Genomic DNA, 21,646 nt, shown 5'->3' with positions numbered 1-21,646 from the left:
CAACTACAACTCTTCCCCCGAGTAAGAAATGCTTCAGACCCCACCAAGAGAGACAACATGGACTTTTCCATCCGCATCAGCGACATCACCCCAGCCGACGCCGGCACCTACTACTGTGTGAAGTTCAGGAAAGGAAGCCCCAATGACGTGGAGCACAAGTCTGGTCCTGGGACTCGGGTGACAGTGAGTGGTGAGTACAGGGTGACCCGCCCCGAGTGACAGCTGCTCAGGACTGAGCCTCTGAGCTGTGAGCAACAGTCATCAGGGGTGCTGGTCCACAGCGTTCATATTCTGGGTCCCCCTATTCATATTCTGGTCCACCGACCAGGGGCTGAGGCCATGGGGTCCTGCTGTTTGCTCCAGGTCCCCAACTGGAAGCAGGAGGAGCAAAGTGTGTTTGGGAGCCTGGTGCTTTCCAAGCTGGTCCCTGCAGAGCAGGGCACTGACAGCCTGGGAGCTCAAAATTCAAATTACTTTGCTCCACTTTCTTCTGTCTTGCATGATCTCTGCAGAGAGGTATAAGCTCTTATTTGTACCTGTTTACCTTGTATGTGACTGCTTTCCCCCCTCTAGCTGCTCTCATGATTCTCTCTTTTCCCCTGAAATTGGGTAATGAACTACTACATGTCTTGATGTTGTTTCGGGGCATTTAATCTAATCGCAGTGTTCTCTGCGATTGCTGTTCTTCCTGAATGGTTATTGTGCACTCCTTTGTGATATTGGGGAAATTTCCTTCCAAGAATTCCTTCCTATTTTAATTGTAGGCTTATTTCTTTCTTCCTGCTCTGGTACCTCAATATTCAAATATTATTTCAATTCATGGTATCCCACATCATTCTCAGGCTTTCTTCAGATTCGTTTGCTTTTTGTGTTTGATTGTTTCTCTTGTTTGTGGAATTCTGCTTGGTTATCTGTGAGATCGCTGATTTGCTTTTCTATTTCTTTCATTCTGTTGTTGAGGTTATTCATCTTTTTTTCCGATTTCCACTATGTCATTCCTTAGCTCCTACATTTTCATTCTAGTGTGAGGATTCTAGATCTCTATTTAGTTATTAGTCTTCAGGATTGATCCCCTAATTTCTGGTACACGCCTAATCACTATTTTAATGCATTCTTTCTCTGGCAGTTCAAGGGCTTTTTTGTGTGTAAACAATTGGGTTTGGGGCACCTTGAATAATCTACTTGTTTCTTTCTATTTTTTATGGTAGCTGCTGGTGTTAGCTGTTGTTTGTGCTGCAGTTTTGGCTGAGCTAAAGGTGATGCATACTCTTTTGGGATGTGTAGCAGAAAGGGGCTGGCTCTTTACGGTAGGGGAGGAACACATTGGTGCTATAAAACATATTGTGTGTAGATAAGGAAGGATTGTTAGTTGGGTGAGAAGGAGGATTAAGGTATAGCTTTTTTTTTTTTACATTTTATTAGGGGCTCATACAACTCTTATCACAATCCATACATATACATATACATACATCAATTGTATAAAGCACATCCGTACATTCTTTGCCCTAATCATTTTTTTAAATCTTTTTATTGGGGCTCATAAGGCTCTTATCACAATCTGTACATACATCAAATGAGCAAAGCACCCTTATACATTCGTTGCACTCGTCACTCTCATAATTCACCTTCCACTTGGGTTCCTGGAATCAGCTCGGTTTAAGGTATAGCTTTTAAGAGGTGGTATCAATCATAGGAATCCTTCCTGCTAAGTGTAGTCGTTTTTGATGAGTTGGAGAAGAGAGTTATGGGAAATGCAATTTTACTTGGTAAGTTAAAGGAGGATGTGTGTTACTGAAGTGGAGGGAACAAGTTCCAGACGTTTGGTTGTGGGGTAAGAGAGGGGTATATTCAGAGACCCGTTGTGCCCTTGGCACCAGGAGAGGGACCTGGACCTCAGCTAGGGATATTCCCAATGGGAACTCTACTCTTCTGGGCTGCAATTGGTTCCAGCATCCAGGGGCTCCAGGAGTCCACACGGGTGTCCATAGGATGCACTCAAAGGGTAGACTCGTCCTGGGCCACGTCCCCACCCTGACAAGCCACTGAATGGGGTTGGAGGTTAGGGAGTGTATGAGAAGGGGAAGATGCCAGGAATTGCTGCCCTACAGGAAGGGAAGCAAAGAGCTGGTCTAAAAAGGGAAAGAGTGTGTGATGATCTCAGCTGAACTCTCTGTGGGAGAACTAAGAAAAGATCCTGGGGTTCTTCAAGACCCATTATTGTGTCCGGGTCACCCAATGTGGCCTCTGACCAGAAATCTGGTGATCACACAGTGAACTCTTCATGCAGCTGATCGTACATCATCGCCATCTTCCCGGAAGTCCTCATGACATCCCTTTCAGTGACTCCTTAGCACTGTTCTCTGAAGAGCATGTGCTACTTTGTTTCCCTCCACGTCTGCTGGCATGCTCCTCTGCTCCAAGCTCCCCCACTGGCACACTATCTCTTCCCAAAGGGTCGCAACTATGGGATCAAGCATAAGAATTGATTACATGTTTTATCAATTTCTGACTGAAGACAATGGTAAAATTTTTCGGTTTTCATCACTAGCTTTTGGTAGGTACATAAATTTGAATAATGGTTGTATTGCCTGTAGTTGCTGGTGTTCAGGTAGTTGTTCTTCGATCCCAGGCAGCATTGGACTTCAATAGATCTTGAAATCTCCTATTTGATCATGGGTGTGATGCCATTCCTCCTGAAGTTGTGATTTCTGGCAGTGCAAGCCATATGGGTGTCTGATTCAAACTATTAAATGATGCAGGAAACATCAAAAGAAGATGGCTACCAAAGACTTACAAGCTACTTACTCAATAAATGGAGTCACACAGACACAGACAGGAGATGGCAATAATACACAAAAGTCACGCATAATCACTATACCCCAAACGAACCTGTCAACATTCAAGAAGGAACTATTTCAGGATCAAGAACTAATAAAGTTAAAGGAAAACTCATGCAGCATCGAAAACATTTAACAAAATTAAGGCCTCAGAGATTGCTGGAAAGTCCATTGAAACCTTTCAACAAGCTGATGAAGCAATGATACACTCGCTCGTCTATGCCAGGAAATTTGGGACACCACTACTTGGCCAACTCCAGGGAGAAATTCATTTTTGTACCCATTTCAAAAGAGGCAACCCAACAGAATGTGCAAATGAGAGAACACTATCGTTAATCTCATAGGCAAATGACATTTGACTGAAGATCCTCCAACAATGACTGCGGCAGTACTTTGGCAGGGAGCTGACAGAAATTCAGGCAGACTCAGAAGAGGATATGGAAAAAGTGATATTATTGCTGTTATCACATTGATCCCGAAAGAAAGCAGAGAATGACAGAAGGATGTTAATCTAGTCTATTGACTATGCAAAGAATTCGGATGAGTGGACTTGGTGGACCATAACCAACTATGTATAGCCATTCCATAGCACTTCATTGAGCTCATGTGAAACTTATACATGGATCAACTCATGTACAAGTGGAGGTGTGTAAACAGAAGAGAGGAAACACCACACAGTTTAAAATCCAGAAAATTGTGTATCAAGGGAAATTGATGTAAGGTATGAAAATAATACACTATAACTTATCATGATGGAGGGCGGGAGAGGGCGGGAGAGGGAGGGATGGGGAATAATGAGCTGATATCAAGGACTCAAGTAGAAAGAAAATGCTTTGAAAATGATGGCGGCAGCATGGGTACAAATGTGCTTGACACAAGGGATGATTGTGTGGATTGTGATAAGAGATATAAGAGCCCCCAAATTAAAAAAAAAAGAGAGAGAGAGAAAATATCCTCATGAAAAATAAAGAAAAGACTTAAATTGTCAAGGATTTCATCTTGCTTCAATCCACAATCAATGCTCACTGACGCAGCAGTCTGCAGACCAATGAAATATTGAATTGAGTAAATCACCTGCACAAGACCCCTAAAGAATGTTAACAGAGAAGCACTTTGCCGACTAAGGTGCACCTGACACAGACCCTGGAATTTTCAATCCCCTCATCCTAATGTGAAAGTTGAACACTGAATAAGGACGACGGTAGATGAATTGATGCAATTGAATTATGCTGCTGGCAAAGAATCTTGAAAGCACCCTGGCCTAGAAAGAACAAAAAGGTCTATCTTACAGTCGGTGCAGCTGGGATACTCCTGAGATGTAAGGACGGCACACGGTGTCTCATGGACTTTGCAGAGGTTGTCGGGAGAAGCTCTCTCGGGAAAAGAAACACATCATGTTTGGTAAAGTGGACGGGTGGTGAAAAGGGGAAGCCTCTTTCTTTGGACAAGACTGAATGGATGGATTCAGTGGTTGAAACTGTGGGATCAAGCAGAAGAGTAATTGTGAGGATGTGCAGATGGGGCGCTGTTTTGTTCTGTTGTGCATACAGTCGTTAGGCGTCCAAATCAATAGGTGGCCCCCAAGAACAACAATAACCTGCAGCTTGATGCTGCTGTGGGCTGGATACATGAGCTAAAGCCCAGGGGGTGTGATTCAATTGTCCCTCAGGACTCGTCAATGTGGGCACCATCTGCCTCTAGGTCTTTCTGTCCAGATCCATGCTCAAGTCTCAACGTTGAACAAGGCCTGAGAGACCAGGTTTTCCTCCAGCCACCTCATGAAGATTAAGCCCACAGAGAGGAGGGATGGACTACACTCACCCAGAAGGCCCAAGGCAGACCTGGAGGAAATGTCGAGTCACTCGCCATCCAGGCCAAGGCTTTTCAACTGGACAGTGCTGGTTTCCACTGTACAAGTCAGACTGGACCCCGATTATCATGGAAATATGAGAACCCTAATAAGCCTTCTCACTGTCAGCCACTTATTGGCTCAGGACTTGGTGTGTCTGACTCCCTATTGGGGAGAGCACCAGGAGGGTCAGGGTGTCCTATGCAGGTCCCTGAGGCAGAGCCACTGGGCCAAGGCCACATAGTTCAAGTCAGTGTTGGGATGGTGACCTGGATCAGTCTCACCCAGAGCCCACATGATCAATGTTTGCACCATTCCTTAGAGAGCTCTTTATAGTGTTTTCCAGGTGGGGAAACTGAGGCCAATGTTGTTCAAGACACCAGTGCCCAGAAGCGGAAGCCACATAATACAAGGGAAGCACCCACTGGGTGCCATACCTGGGCTGAGGCTTGAATATCTCTTATCATCCTTATATTTCTATTTTGGAAAATTTCCAACATAGCAAAATTAGGGAGAATCAAAGGTGTGACAAATGGCGGTTATCAGTACCCTGCATTCCTTGTTCCACCTGCTCCGGGCTTTGCTGGACAATGGAAAGAGGATGCTGGCCATTGTGGATCGTCCCCACACACGTACACATCCATTCTCCAGTGTGCGTCCTGCATGTGTGTCCTAGTCTCTTCCTCGCAGTCAGCCAGAATCAGGGGAGTCCCTCATCCCGTTTTACAAATACGGAAACCGCGGCTTCTCCAACGGCCCCTCCTACAGCGGCAGGGAGCCTGGGAGTGGAGCTTATTTGCTTGTACCCACTTTGCTCTCATGATGATCGTCACGTTAATGACAGATACTCATTCAAAGAGTCTGAGGCCCCCCTAAGTGCAAAGAATGTTCTAAATGCTGAGGGTCAATGTGAACCCCCGCCTTCGTGAACATGACTTTATAGTGGGAAGCAAAGACAAATCCAATTTCGGGAGGTCACGGAGCAGGATGGGACAACAGACTTGGGAGGGGAGGCTCAGATGGGGTCAGGGCCAGAGCCCCTGAGAGGAACAGAGGCCTGACCTCACCTGACGGAGCACCCTGGGCCTCAGGAAACCAGCACCCCAGGCACAAGGAGCATCACATCATGATCTGGAATGTTCTGGGAGCAACCCTGAGGCCGATGTAACTGGAGGGGTGTGGGTTAGGAAGCCATCAGGCAGAGCCAGAGGAGCTGGGTCTCTGGGCAGGTGGCACCAGCAGGCCAGCCCATGGTGGGACCTTCATTCTGTGCAGCGTCTGAGCTCATTCGCTGCGTGGTTCTGTGGCATGGACCAATGTATATACCCCAGATGAGAGTCTGAGGGTCCAAGAGGTGAGGAGAGTCACTCAAGGTCATGCAGCTGGTGAGGGCAGAGCGAGGGTTTGAACCCAGGCCTTTGAACCCTGCTTCACCCTCGTCACAGGCGCTCCTGCTCCCATTCTCACTCCTCCAGTCCCTTCACCTCATCACTGTTGCAGTGAGTCAGCTCCTCTCAGTCCAGATCAGAGTGTCCCAGGGGTGCGCTCTGCATGGAGAGTTCATGCCATCTACTCACCTGGATGAGGGGTGAGGATTCATGAGAGGGGGAAGAGATGGAGGAGGGGTGTCTTGCCTCCAGGTGTTTCTGCCATGCTCCTTGCATGCATAGCTGTTCAGTGGGTGGTCTAGAGTGTGTGTCTGGCATTGCTGAATGACAAAAACCGAGAAGCACTCCACAACTGACTCAAAGGCTGGCAGTTTGAACCGCTCTGGGGTAGCTCAGAAGAAAGGCCTGGCAAACTCCTTCCAGAATGTCAGGGATTTGAAAATATTTTTGGCACCCACGTCGATTATGGCAAACATGGAGAGGCCGGGAGGCAGAGTCAATCTGACAGTTGCTGGGTTTTACTGCTGTGTCGGACATTGTCCTAGACAAGGGATTGATAACAGCCCAGGTGGCTGTTAGTGGAGGGTCACAGTGATGTAGGGAAGACTACATCTCATCCACAGTGACCGGCATCCACTTTCCAATATCCCAGCAAATCCAGGAGCAGGGTTCCTATGGGTCCCAGGGAGTAGTTAAGGTTTCAGAGCAGAGATGAGAGAAGGGGCTTAGGACTAGACAGTGGCAGAAAGCCCTGGCAGTCAGAGTCCGTGATATCAGTGACGGAGCCCTGGGAGCAAGGAAGGCAGCGGACTGATAGCTGCCATTTGCCATACTTTTTGTTCCCAATATTGCATCTCTGTGAAGGTGGGGATGGGACAGGAACCAGTATTTGGCCAGCACCACGCGTATGACAGCCGCTGAGGAGGACTGGCTGGATCATGAGGACTTCAGGACTCCCAGAGGTAGATGTGTCCCCCACTTTATGGGTGATGAGGCCCAGAGATGGGTGCTGAACTGGCCCCTGAGCCCACACTTCCAGCAGCATGTCCAGTGGGTCTCCTCTGTGATGCTGAGATGCAGAGGACATGACAGTGCCAGGCTCAGTGCTGTTGACAGCTCCACCCTGCCTCTGATGCCCCTTGTCTGATGCTTCTTGTCTCTGTGGGTCTCCCTGGACACAGGCCCCACCACTCCCAGCATGGTGATGAGGCTGGCCACAGCCCTGTCTTGGTAGATCAGTCCCATCCCCTCTCCTGGGAAGAGCAGTTGGTGCGTGAGTGCTGCTCACCACACACACACACACACACACACACACACACACTCCAGGTTCTGGAGAGAAGCTGCTGCCAGAATCAGCAAGGAGGGGGAGGGTGTGATACTGGGGAGGAGAAGATACAGGAAGGGGGCCTGAGATCTGGTCTCAGCCATGGGGTTTGCCCAGTGAGGACACACTGGGATCCATTGTTCTACCATCTCTTGGGCACCAGGAGGCATACCCACAGGCTGAACACAAATTCACAATGTCTCTCTCCTGCCCGGACCAAAGCTGGAGGGCTGCTCAGGGCATCTGCAGCATCGCTCATGGCCGTGCAAGGCTGAGGTGCCAGCTGCGGGCAGGACTTGCCAAGGTCACCTTGAGGGACAGTGGACAACGCTGGATGGCTTCAGGTCACTCTGTCCTGCACAGGAGTCTGCCACCAATTCTCCACTCCATCTCCACCTCTCTTCCTGTCTCTATCTGCGCTCTCCTCTCTCTACCCGTCTCTTTCTACATCTCGCTCTTTTCCTCTGGGGTCTCTTTCCCCTCAGTTCCTCCCACTCACTGAGGTCCATCTCTCTCCATTTCCCACCCCATCCTCCGCCCCCGGCACAGTCAGGCTCTGGGCTGTTCTCAGAGGTCCCTTCCCATCTCACATCAGCATCTTCCTATGAGGTCATTGTCCTGCGCAAGGCCTCCCCTTGTCGCCCACACTCCTCTGCCAGCTCCCTGTCTCCTGTCTGAAAGAGACCTGTGATCCATGCCCCAGCTGCGCTCCACTGCCCAGCCAGGCAGCCCTGGATAACTAGACTGGGTGCAGCATCCATGGGCCCCACAGCCTGTTCACTGTCCCCTGGCCTAGCTGTACTGGCAGGTCGGGTGGGGGACAGCTGAGCCGCAGCCCCTCCCCCTCAGTCACTGTTGACATTGTGACAAAAACAGCCTCCCTGTGCCCAGCCAGGTGCTCAGGGACTACTGTGTGTTTCCCGTGTCCTTCTCAGGACAGAGCAGGGGTAGGGGGCATCATCCCATCCCCTAGAGAAGGAGGCACTCACTCAGAACCCACAGAGAAGCTGGTTCAAAGGGAATGCGGGTCCAGCCCTGATCCACTCCAGTCCAGCCCAGCCCAGGTCACATGACTCCAGAGGCAACCTCTTCCTTTGACTCAGTCTCTGCCTCACAAGTATTGAGTCCCCAGGAGAGTCCAGGTGGGGTCAGAGGGCCATGTCCCAGAAGAGGAAGGGGAGGCTCAGAGCAGGGAGGATGAAGGCCCTTTGCTGGGCTCCTCCTGAGCAGCCCTCTGACCCACTCAGTCACCTGAGCCATGCCTGGGGTCTCACCCTGCAGGACACCCTGCCTCTCCCCACAGCTCCACAGCCTAGACTCCAAACTGCTGAGCCCAGCTCCCTGCTGGGCATGGCATCCTGGGCCAGGCCGCACACACAACCTGAGCTCCTGCCCCAGCACAGAACCTCACCCCCATCTCCCAAACAAACACCTACAAGCTATGTCCTCTCTGGAAATCACCAGCCCCCTGTCCTCCTGCTCAATGTAGAGGCAAAGTCACAGCCCAGCTGGGACATGGCTCATCCAGAGGGATGCAGGGTGCGTACATGGTGACACCACACCACCCTCTACCTGTGCACATTGCCCCCTGTGTGCCTCAGTTTCCCTGTTTGCCTGGCAGCTCACTGTGTGGTCTCCTGTGAGATTGTGTGAGGTGGTGCAGGGAAGAATCTGAGCACATGGTGGGGCAGGGCTTGCTCAGAGAGGGCTTGTTGCTGACCGACGCTGGAGCTCACAGACGGCTGCAGGATGAGTAACAGCCCTGTGTTCCCTGCAGGACTGACAACAAGCCAGGAGGAGCTGCAGGTGATCCAACCTGAGACGGTATCAGTTGCAGCTGGAGAGACGGTCACTCTATCCTGCCAGCTCTCCTCTCTGCATCCCCTGGGGTCCATCAAGTGGTTCAGGGGGACAGTCCCAAATCGCCAGCTAATCTATGATTATAAAGGAGCCAGAGACCAACTACAACTCTTCCCCCGAGTAAGAAACGCTTCAGACCCCACCAAGAGAGAGAACTTGGACTTTTCCATCCGCATCAGCGACATCACCCCAGCCGACGCCGGCACCTACTACTGTGTGAAGTTCAGGAAAGGAAGCCCCGATGACGAGGAGCACAAGTCTGGTCCTGGGACTCGGGTGACAGTGAGTGGTGAGTACAGGGTGACCCGCCCCGAGTGACAGCTGCTCAGGACTGAGCTTCTGAGCTGTGAACAACAGCTGCCAGGGGTGCTGGTCCACAGCGTTCATATTCTGGGTCCCCCTATTCATATTCTGGTCCACCGACCAGGGGCTGAGGCCATGGGGTCCTGCTGTTTGCTCCAGGTCCCCAACTGGAAGCAGGAGGAGAAAAGTCTGTTTGGGAGCCTGGTGCTTTCCAAGCTGGTCCCTGCAGAGCAGGTCACTGACAGCCTGGGAGCTCCAGGCACAGCCAACCCACCTCCCGCCCCAGCTCCTCCTGCACCGTGCTCTGGACAGACGTGTGCTGAGGCCCTACTGTGTGCAGCCCTGCTCTCAGTGTCAGAAACAGTAAGAACAACATGGGGAAGCTCTCCCCTCATGGAGCTTCCCTTCTCTCCTCTCAAAGGAGGATAGGGTGGGCGCAGGGTAGGGAGGGGGGTTGGCGACTTTATTTCAGAGTCAGACACTTCACACAGAGAGATGGCTTTACCTCAGAACCAGGTCTGAACAGCAGAGACCCACTGCTGGATCTGAGGGACTGGTCAGGGGAGGATCCGAGAGGGCTGGCCTGGCAGTGGGCCCTGTTGGGAAACTCCATGAGATGCAAGACAGAGACCCCCACTGAGCACAGAGGACCAGGGGTTAGGCTTGCTTAGGTCACATGTCCCTCACCCCATAGACAAGTCCCACGGGGGACTGAGTCATTGTCCAGCTGAGACTCCGTTTGAGTTTTCTGCCCTTCTCCCAATGCCTGGGTCCTGGAACATCAGGCCAGTAGACCACAGCAGATCCAGCCCCCTCTCACAGTTCCCACCCGAGGCCAGCAGATGACAGGGCCCTGCCCTAGGCCATAGGGGGAGTTAGCAGCGGGGCCTGTTGCTGAATGAGGTCAGGATCCTGACTGCTCTGGGGTTAGATGTTCTGTCCATGGCAGAGCCTGGCGCTCAGTAGGTGCTGAATAAAAGCTCTTGGCACCCACCCACTGAGCAGGAACCACTGTTGCCCCTTTCCTTCAATTCCCAAAGGATGAAAAGGTCCCTTCCCCTCAGACCTGGGGACCCAGGTGATTGGAAAACCATGTCCACCTGCACCCACACCACACTGTGCCCACCATTTCTGTGTGGACAGCAGTGTGCTCTGTTCATAACAACTGCAGGACGCCCCAGGGTGTGGAAAGGGCCTCACTCACTCCCCGGGCTCCTGCTGATGGAAACCCAGGCTGTCCTCAATCTCGGGACACTCACCCAGAGCGGCCGGGGTGACCTGCTGCCCTGTCCCCCTCACCAGGGGTATCCTTGGTTGGAGAGGGCAGACACTGTCCCGACATGGTGACTGTTTCCCACAGCCCTGGACGTAGGCGGGGGCGGGAGAACGGGAGCTTCATCCTGACCCCACACACGTTGCAGGCCCAGGACTGAGGTCCCACAGGGGCGGCCTTTCTCAGTGGGAGCCGGCACTGCAGCTCGTGTCTCAGCCTGAACCACAGTTGCTCTCTGCACGTGGACGCCCTCCCTCTCTGCCTGCTGTCCGGCAGTCATGGCCTGGGGGAGGGTGATGAGAGGACTCCCCCAGGTCCCCTGATGGTATTACCTCTTAACCAGCTCTGAGAGGGAGGGTCCTTCACTGCCCCTCTCACAGGGGGACCTGAATCTGAGGGGGACCTGTCTGTGGGCAGTCAGCGGAGCTCAGATTTGAAGCCCAGTAGCTGGATTCCCCAGCCCCTGCTCTCTGCCACAGGCCCTGTGCTGGTCAGGGTGTGGGGGATGCTCCATCCCTCCCTGTTTCAAATGCTCGGGTCCTCTGTTTTACAGCAAAAAACAAACTCACTGCCATCAAAGGGGGTTCCGGCTCTTAGTGACCCTACAGGACAGGGTGGAACAGCCCCTGTGGGTGTCAGAGATTGTGACTCTTTACTGGGACGGACAGCCTCATCTTTGTCCCTCAGGGTGCCTGGTGGCTTTGACCTGCTCTCCTGTAGCTAGCAACCCAGTGTAACCACTATGTCACCAGAGCTCCTTTAGCAGCAATCAGCATTAAAAACTAAAAGTGACTGTCCCCAAGGGGCAGAGGGTCTCTTTTATAACCCAGATCCCACAGACACTGCCCCCAGCTTAGGATGTGTGGTCCCCGCCCTACAAGAGGCTTCTCAGCAGCCTTGTAACCCCTGAGACATCTTCTCCCCATTGCCCAGACCAGCTCCTCCCTGTGCAGCCGGGGAGCCAGCTCAGTGCAGGGCAGCAGTGATGGGAGAGAGAGGTCCAGGGCCACCAGCGCTCACTGTCCAGTGCTGAAGACCGAGGCAGTCCCTGCAGGGTCCTGGGGCTCCCAGGGGAGCAGGGGTTCATACCCCAGTCCCACTTGGTCAGAAACCTAGTCTCACCCATTTATCACTGCAGAGTAACCGACCTGTGCACAGACGGAGAGGAGGGACATGGCTGGCTATAGCCGCTGAAGCCCCGGGTGGCACAGGGTCAGGGTCAGGGTCCTGAAGGTGGCCATCCGCTCTCGGGTGGCATGTGCGGGTGGAGGGCCATGGGAAATGCCACGGGGACACAGTCACTGTGTCCGGGAAAGTTCAGGTTTCCCATGGACAGGTCAGACTTCTGTTCGGAGAGCCGAGAAGTGGCCACACTCAGCTGTCACTCCAACCGGAAAAGGTGGGGCTGCGGCTCCTGTAAAGGTTAAGTGTCGAGGAAGCAACCTGGCCTGTGGGGTCACTCTAAGGTTCTGGCCAGTCAGAACCTCCTGGGAGACACTGAGTGTGGAGAGTCCTCAAGGACATGGAGTGGCCTCATCCTTCAGAATCTGCCACCTGAGCCCCAGCTCAGGGCTGTTTGATGGGCCAGGCTGGAGGGAGGGCCCTTCTGGAGCACCCTGCTGGAGACGGGCCTGCTGCTTCTCAGAGGGGTGTCTCTCTGAGGAGGGGCGTGTCCTCATGCAGCTCCATGTCTTGTTGCATTCGGTCTTTCACATGGACACAGGATCGTTTCTAACTTCTCAGGGGAAACAGCAGAGGTTTCTTACTTTATCATGAATTCTGATAGAAAGAAAGATTGAAGAAACACAGGAAGCCCCAATAAATTACTAGGGCCAGTCCCGCCTCAGAACCTTGGTCCCTGCTCTGTGAGATGAGGACAGTGACCCCTCCCACCTAGTATTAGCACCAGGATTAGAAAATGATTCGTAAGAAGAATCCAAACAATGTCACATGCTTATCTTTCTCAGGGACAATGTAACGATGTTTACAGCTGACAAATGTTCCTTCTTGTAGCCAAGCCCTCTGCCCCCCTGGTACTGGGCCCCTCAGCGAGGACCACACCTGGGCAGACGGTGACCTTCACCTGTAAGTCCCATGGCTTCTCCCCCAGAGATGTCTCCCTGAAGTGGTTCAAAAGTGGGAAAGAGCTCCCAGCGCTGCAGACTGAGGTGGTCCCGCTGGGCGACAGCGTTTCCTACAACATCTCCAGCAGGACCCAGGTGACACTGACCACAGAGGATGTCTGCTCTCAGGTCATCTGCCAGGTGGCCCACACTACCTTGCAGGGCTTTCTTCGTGGGACGGCCAACTTGTCTGAGACCATCCGAGGTAGATGACACACACCCAGCCCACACCCTCACCTGCCCCCAAGCCTGCTTCCCAGGTTTTGCTCCAGGGAATGTTCTTCCTGGAATGCAAATCCTAACGGTCCCACCCATAGCCATAAACCTGCAAGGTGTCAGTCATTGCTCAGTGTTCTCACTTATGAGGGGGTACCCAAAAACCTGGAATTGCTCTGGGCAGAGCGGAGCTTTCACAGCACATATTTTTCCGGCTCGGTGAACATTGAGCAAATCATTCTGAGCTAGTGCTCCCAGTGGCATCGCCTGGGAAGGTTCTCTCTGGTCGCAGTGATTTTTTTTTTTCATGAAAAGCAGTTTTGCTCAAACCTCATTTTTAAAATTATAATGGCAGGTTTAAGGCAACCGCGTGCAGCTGTGAAATGATTGCTTCCTGCATGGGAAACGTGCCACAGAAACTGTTGTGATGTTGAACACAGCTCACAAGGACAGCACTGTGGGGGAAACTCAAGTGTAGTCGTGGTTTTCTCATTTCAAAAAGAAATGTTGATTGATGACAAACCTTGTTCTGGAGGTCCATCAATTCTCAACAGTTGAAAATGTCAACTCATGTGCATTTGGAGTTCATGCAGCCAGGTCAAACTGTTAATCAAGCTTTCTATTTAGAATTTCTGCAAAGATTGTGTAACAGTGTGCAACCAGAGAAGACTGATTCGTAGCAGATGGAGGACTGGTTTTGCCACCATGACAATGCACCTGCTCAGGCAGCCACCTCAGTGTGCCAGTTTTGGGCAAAAACCAGCATAGCGTTCTCGCCTCCCACATCTGACTCACCTGATTTCACTTAGTGCAGCTTCCTTGTGTTTCCATGAATGCAGAGGTACATGAAAAGACAGTGATTGGACGATGTAGAAGAGGTGAAGGAAAAAACAAGGGAGGTGCTGTCAGCCACCCAGGCAGATGAGTTTCAAAAACTGTTTCCAAGAATTGAATTGCAGCTTTGACAAATGTATTAAGTGTAATGAAGAGTATTTAGAAGATGAAAACTTGTTTTAGAAAAAGTTCTAAATACAGAGCTTTGGGGGGCGGGGTCCGGTTTATTTTGGGTACCTCCTCATATTGCTATGATCATGGCAGCTTTGAGCGGAGTATCTTCTAGAGCGCAACTACAGTGCCAGGAAGTTTCATTTCTTTCCCAGCAACAACTGCAGTCGTTAGGTACCTGCTACATGCTAAGCCCTTATGGAGTTGATGACTTTATTTATTTGGTCCCACTTACTGCATTCTGACTGCGTGCGAGGCATTGTGCTTGCTAATTTCACTCATTATCACCCTAATAGGAACTGTCAGTGCTTGACCCCCTACTGTGTGCCAGGCACTCTGCACAGGGATTCCATGGGTGACGCACACAGGTTGTGTATTGTTTGAGCCCCTGCTGCATGCCTGGCACTGTCCTCAGGGCTCCCCGTGTCAGAATGGTGGGAGATCACCAGTCCAGAGCCCCTGTCTGTGATCTGTCTGTTCCACAAGGTCAGAGCTTCTGCTCTGTGCTGTTTCAGTTGCACCCACCTTGGAGTCCTCCCAGCACCCCGTCCAAGAGAACCAGGTGAACGTCACCTGCGAGGTGAAGAAGTTCTACCCCAAGAACATAGACTTGACCTGGTTGGAGAACAGAAATGTGCCCCGAACCGAATCGGCCTCGCTCCTCACGGAGGACAAGGATGGGACCTATTCCCTGAAGAGCTGGATCCTGGTGAACAACTCTGCCCGCAGGGAGGATGTGGTGCTCACCTGCCAGGTGGTGCACGACGGGCAGCCTGCAGTCACCAGAGAGCAGACCCTGAAGGCCCCTGTCCACACGAAGCCGGAGAGCACAGAGCAAAACCCTGGTGAGGCCTCCACCCCGCCCCACCCGGCTCTACTTGAAAGTGTACCTTTGCTTCACTTTTATATTTACAATGTTAAAAGTAGTGAGTTGTGTTTATTTTAAAGTAATGTGTTGTCATTGTTTTGTTTTTAATGTTTATAACAACCTTTCTGCTTGTCCGGAGTTCATGGCGTCCCCTGTCTAAAGGGACCAGACTCTTGTGATCCATGGAGTTTTTATGGCTGGTTTTTGGAAGTAGACAGCTCAGCCTTTCTCCCTAGTCTGTCTTAGTCTGGGAGCCCTGCTGAAGTCTGTTCCCCAAGCCCAGGAGCACGTAAGCCTCCACTAACTGATTGTGGGGGCTCTGCATGAGGGGGACTGGCCAGAAATCAAAAGTGGGTCTCCCACTTGGGAGGCAAGAATTCTACCACTAAGGCCCCAAGGCTCTTGTGGAATAATCTAGATGCCTGAGAATGTACACTACAGACTGAAAGAGCTCCCTTCCCCCATTCCCACATGCCAAGGTCGCCCTCCAATGAGAGTTTGGGATATGTCTCCATTGGTATTTTTACATATGTTATTACATATGTTACATATTTTATGTTAAATAGAGAAGGATGGAGAGAAGGAAGAGCAATATCATCCTAATCACAGCTTCTTGATGTTGCCTTTCTCCCCCCCACACTGACCACCTTCCCCAGTCCATGACGGACGGTCCCTGCCAGGATGCCCCCTTGTGTTTATTTTCTACCTTCAGCCTCAACCCCCTGCAGCCTGTGATGTTGTGCCCAGACCCATGCCCACAGCACACTGGGTGTGGAGGAGGGCCTGCGCTTGGGATGTGTGCAGCTCATACAGTGAATAGAACAAAGAGAAATGAAGGAATCCACGGTTGGTCCCAATTCTTGGTATTAACTCAGTCAGAGGAAGCATCCCCAAACTAGTCAACATCAATTGTCTCACAGAAATAAACTCTGTTCAGAGCATCAGTGTTCAAGGTCTGTACAAATATCTCATTCACAATGTCAAGAATAAGATCCAACGTTATTCACATGTAAGAAAGCTAGCAATGGGATAATCCCTGACATGGTCCAGATTAATGCGCTAAAGCCAGTGATGTGGATTCATTACTACCGCATGATTAATGCCTAAAGGGAAGGATTTTAAAACATGTGATCAGGTATTTCATCCTTTCAAAGATATACAATATCTTTTTAAAAAACAAAACCATAATTATAGAATTCAAATATAGAACACAGGTATGCACCACATAGCACCTCTTCTCTCAAGATCCGTGCCTGTAAGTCTGTGGTACAAAGGTCATGCCTGCCAGGTGTGTTACTAGGAGTAAAGTGTAATGTGTGCACCGTGTCTTGGCTATTTAATCAATGCAAGGGCTCTTCAGCACCCAGTATAGATTTGCTAGGTACAAGAGTACCTGGGATATGAACGCCCACCATGAATACAACCAATACTAATGAACCAAACACCCTAAACCTTTGTGTTTTCAATGCATGGTACACATAAACTGTTCCTAATAATGAACATGTTAGCAGTGTGTATCAAAACATTACTACTATTATTCCTCTATGTTAAAGATGTTTTATTGTATGTGAAACTGTTTCTTTGTAATTTTCTGTACATTTAAGGACACTCAACTCACATCAACTAATTCTGACTCACAGTTACCAGATATACATAGGCAATTTTGAGAAGCTTTAGATATGAGTACCACATAACTATTCTGACCCACAGAGGCAGTTCTACCCTGCCTGATAGGGTCATGATGAGTCAGAATTGACTCAATGGGAATGAATTTTTAAATTTTGTTCCAGTTTTAGTAGATTAATATGTATGATCTCATCATACTTATTCAATCTCTATGCTGAGCAAATCATCAGAGAAGATGGATTATATGAAGAAGAATGTGGCACCAGGAGTGGAGGAATTATTACTAACAACCTGCAAGATGCAGATGACACAACCTTGCTGGCTGAAAGTGAGGAGGACATGAATCACTTGCTGATGAAGATCAAGGATCGCAACCCTCATTAAGGAGTACAGCTCAATGTAAAGTGGATCAAGATGCTCACACCTACACTTGTCGTCACATTATGATCATTGCAGAGCAGGTTGACATTGTCAAGAATTTTGTCTTGCTTGGACCCACAATCAATGCTCATGAAATCTGCATTTGGCAAATGTGCTGCACAAGACCCCTCGAAAAGCCACTATGTTAGTCTGGGGACAAAGGTGCCCCTGGCCCAGCCATGGTATTTTAAATGGCCTCCTATGCCTGTGAGCGCTACACGGTGACTAAGAAACACTCAAGAAGATTCATGCATTGGCAGTGGGTGCTGGTGAAGAATACTGAAAGTACCCTGGACAGCTACAAGCGCAAACCCAACTGTCTCTGAAGCAGTAAGGCCAGAGTGCTCCAGAGAGGCAGAGATGGCCGGAGTTCGGCCAGCACACTGTGGGTATACTGTCAGGATATACTGTCCCTGGAGAAGGACAGCATGCTTAGTCAAGGGCAGGGGCAGCAACGGGATGAAGGCCCTCACGGAGATGGACTGACACAGTGGTTGCAACTATGGCTTAGGCTCAGGGACAACCATGAGGATGGCACAGGGCAGGGCTGTGTTTCTTTCTATTGTGTATAAGGTCTATATGGGCCGGAGCTCACTGTAAGGAACCTAAGTAACAGCTATACAGACTAATTATGTCAGTTCAGGTTTCAAGGTTAATGGGAAACAGTACTTGCAATATTTTTTGCAAGTATTGGGAATTAGGTATATTTTCAAAATAGTGCTTTAACTTTTGGGTGCCAGAACATGGATTTTTCTCAAAGATAATGGGAAAGTCTAATAGTGACTGTCACAGAGCGTTAAGTGTGCAGCTTACGATCACTGAGATGATCGTTTTTAATTATGTATGAGAGAGAGAGAAAAAGACAAATCTACTAGGTTGCCTAGAAATTCTCTAGCTTTCATGCTTTATCTTTACATGATGAATAATCACTCTCAGCATTTCAATATCTTTTTCTAAAGGCTTGAATTTCCCACCAGCAGCCATTCCATGGCAAACCTGCCTACATAAGGTCCTTGAGTTTGTAAAAATTCACGAGAGCACATAACCTCGTCTTTCTCCCATGGGGCAACTGAGGTGTTTGAACTGCCAACCTTGCAGTTAGCAGTCCATCACCTGCCCGACTTTCCCAATTCTATAATCCTTAAAATAACCAATCCCCAACTATACTTCAAGTGCTTTATGTTTAGGATGTTTCATTTTTCTGGAATACATCATCCTAATTAGCTATTGGTGACAATTGTCCCATCCCAGGCTTCTCTCCCCTCACTGACGCATTCTTCATTTCCAGCCACCTATTGGCTTGCACTGGTCTCCTCGGGCTGTACCAACAAACTGTCACAAACTAAATGACCTAGAACAGCAGATAGCCTCCCTCACAGACCAGGAGGCTTGAATTCTGAAATCAAGATGGTGGGTGGGTTTGAGGGAAGAATCCTTCCTTGCTTCTTGGTTTTGGTGATTGTTAGTAATTCGTAGTATACCTAGAATGATAGTCTCAACCTCCATCTTCACATGTTCTCCTGTGTATCTCTGAATCTCTTTCTCCTTGTAGGAATATCTGTTATTGGATCGATTAGTCACTGAATTAAGTCCACCATAAGTATGACCTCATCTTTACTTCGTTACATGTGCAAAAACTCATTCTCCAAATGAAATCACATTCAGAAGCATTGGGGAGGGGGAATGATTTCAACATATATTAATAGGGTCTTAAATCATCCCCAACATTAATGATCTGGATCCAAATTTGCATTTTAGGGACTGCTTTTCAGACCACTCCCTGACCAATTCTAATAGAGCTGATTCCCTGATAAACAACTTGCAAAGTGGACATAAGTGTGCCAGGAGCTTTGGATGAAGTACTATCATGGTCAATACACAGTAAGGGGCAGGAGAAAGTGGGGTGAAGTGCACTGAACAACAATGGAATCAGCATTTCCACTGAATAACAGAAGGTTCAAGCACTCTCCAGAGGATTATAGAGTGAGGGTGCTCTGTGCATGCTGTCTGTGATCGAGGGGGTGGGACTGAGCCGACACACTGGGATTCAGCCTGTCGTTAGATGGGATTGTCTCCAGAGGTAAGTGTGACCGTGAGCGGTGCTACATCTGAAACGAGGAAAGTGTCCAAGTGCCTCGTCTGGAATACGGCCTCTGAAACCCCAGCAGCAGCAAGAGAAAGTCTAACTCGGAGCCAGCAGAAGGATGTCAGATGGCATCGGCTCTGGGGACAGATGACCAAATCAATTTTGGGACTCATTCCAACATGCAGTCCTGTGTTCTTGACATACCGGGGTGCTTCCTGCCACCAGACTGCATTGGCTTGGGCTACCTTGAGGGTTACCTCAGAAGTTGAGCCCACATTCTCAATGGAGCCTGTCTTCACTCCCTTGTCTGCAATGGTGACATTTATTTACTCTACTGACATTGAGGTGGGATGCGTCTTTCCTCTAAACAAAGGGTGGCTCCTAAAGGGTGTCAGCGATGGATTTCCTTGGAACTGAAACATGCTAATCTGGTGACTCTCTGTGTAAAGCCTGAGTTTCCTGCTCAGAGTGAGGATAGTAATAATTCCACACCTGGACATGAGAATACAGAAAGGAAACTCACTTCTATGCCACTGAGAGCAAGCTCTTCCCACCCCTTCCCTCAAGAAGGGCATTCTGGGCCACTGGGAAGTCATTGGGAATGAGAGCAGGTACAGGGGTGGTGCAGACGATTCCGTGCATCAGTGGGCACAGGGAGCATGAGAGGGAGTAAGGGGAAGGCTGGAACTGGACCCTGTGCCCCTCCACTAATGGCTCCTCCTACCTGTTCACTTTCCTTCCCAGAAAGGACGAATTCATTTCACCATTTTGGAGCTTTCCTCCTAGGCTTCAAGGGACTGATGGTGGTTGCTGTGTCTGTTATCTATGTCTATAAGAAGATGAGCTCCTGACAGTAAGTAATGGAGAAGCTCAGTCTTCAAGGAGGGAGGGAGGGAGGGAGGGAGGGAGGGAGGGAGGGAAAACATCTGTGCTCAGAGGGGCAAGGTCAGTGGGGATGAACAGCCTAGATGTGTCCTGTGTCACACAGTGTCAGCGCCCACTAGGGGTTACGACAAAGAACTGGTTCTCAACCTTCCTCAAACTGCCACCCTTCAATGCAATTCCTCATGTTGTGGTGACCCCCCAACCATAACATTATTTTCTTTGCTACTTCATAAATGTAATTTTGCTACTGTTCTGAGTTGGGCAGCTCCTGTGAGAGGCCCAAAAGGGGTCTCGACCCACAGGTTGAGAACCGCTAGATTATCTGCTCTCAGGAAGTGGAGAGGTTACTACATCAAGGCTACTCAACAGACCTGTTTAGTATCCCAGAGGGGGCCTGGAGGAGGGGGACGAGTTGGAGCCAAATTCCTGGGTGATGATCTTGAAGAGCATCTTCAGATTATTATTATTATTTTAAAGATACCTTCAGGCTATTTGAACACAGCTACTCAATGGGAAAAAGAGTAATTCACATTTTATTTTTTAAATTTAGAGAGTTTGAAAATATTATGTGCTTTTAATTGTTAAAATCGGTTAAAATTAACATACCATAAAAAATTCCATGAGCACTTCGACCCTGCCTATAGGGTCGTTGTGAATTAGATTCACCCGATGGCACTTAGTTTATTAGATTTATTTTGTGGAGATTAATAATCAATGCACAAGGAATCAACAGTCAGGAAATGAAACATCACCTTTAGTCAAACCTGCCCCAGAAGATCTCTCCAATGTGCCCAGCAGCAAAGATGTCACCCTGAGGACCAAGGTGCACCAGACCCACGCCATGGTCAATTGAATCACTTCATACGCACGTGAAAGTTGACCAACGAGTAAGGAGCCAACAAAGAACTTACATGCGGTACAAATAAATCATTCTTGAAAAAGGCACAGGCAGAATGTTTGTAGACGCCAGAAAGGTGGGACTTGGTCTCATGTACTTTAACGACATTATCAGGCACACAAGTTTCTGGGGGAAGACATTGCACTCCTTAAAGCGGAGGGTCAGGGGGAAAGAGGAAGAAACGCAAGGAGATTGGCTCACACAATGGTTGCAACAATTGGCTCCAACACAGCAACCATCGTGAGGATGGGACAGGACCACGCAGAGTTTCACTCTATACTACACAGGGTCACTTTCCATCAGAATGTACTCACGTGACATCTACTAAAGACATTGCTTGGAAATGCAGCAAGGGGGATACGTGTCCAGTATCATGTTTCTACCTGGACACTTATAACCTAGTTCTTAACCAAAGCCTGGTGACTCAGGCAATGTGCTTTAGAAAACTTGGACATTAAATTCTGTACTTCTAACAAGCAGCCATCTAAGTGAGATATCCACAGAGTGCACATGGAAGAAACACGCCAACCTCTGTGATCCAAAGATAAAAATAACCAAATCCAAATATGAGGAAGGGAATAGCATCAGAGCTTAAATCGTCAGCACCAATTTGTAGATGGCTGTGGAGGACAGTGGGAGCCCAACATCCATCTGCAAAATATCTAGTCAGATTAAGCCTCTGGCA

The 21,646-nt window shown here is 49.5% G+C and overlaps 1 protein-coding gene across 1 annotated transcript; it reads left to right on the top strand.

The window, feature by feature from the left end:
* The first annotated feature begins 57 nt into the window (after nt 1–57).
* LOC142422623 (signal-regulatory protein beta-1-like) lies at nt 58–20,029 on the top strand. The gene is made up of 5 exons (XM_075527962.1): nt 58–190; nt 9,176–9,547; nt 12,848–13,162; nt 14,694–15,023; nt 19,923–20,029. Exons 1-5 carry the CDS (start codon nt 58–60, stop codon nt 20,027–20,029), a joined length of 1,257 nt encoding a protein of 418 aa, XP_075384077.1.
* Nucleotides 20,030–21,646: the final 1,617 nt, after the last annotated feature.

The sequence above is a fragment of the Tenrec ecaudatus genome, chromosome 12 (genome assembly GCF_050624435.1).
Source record: "Tenrec ecaudatus isolate mTenEca1 chromosome 12, mTenEca1.hap1, whole genome shotgun sequence".
Taxonomy (NCBI): Eukaryota; Metazoa; Chordata; class Mammalia; order Afrosoricida; family Tenrecidae; genus Tenrec; species Tenrec ecaudatus.
The sequence above is the reverse complement of the archived record's forward strand: the minus strand, read 5'-3'. Positions and strand labels throughout refer to the sequence as shown.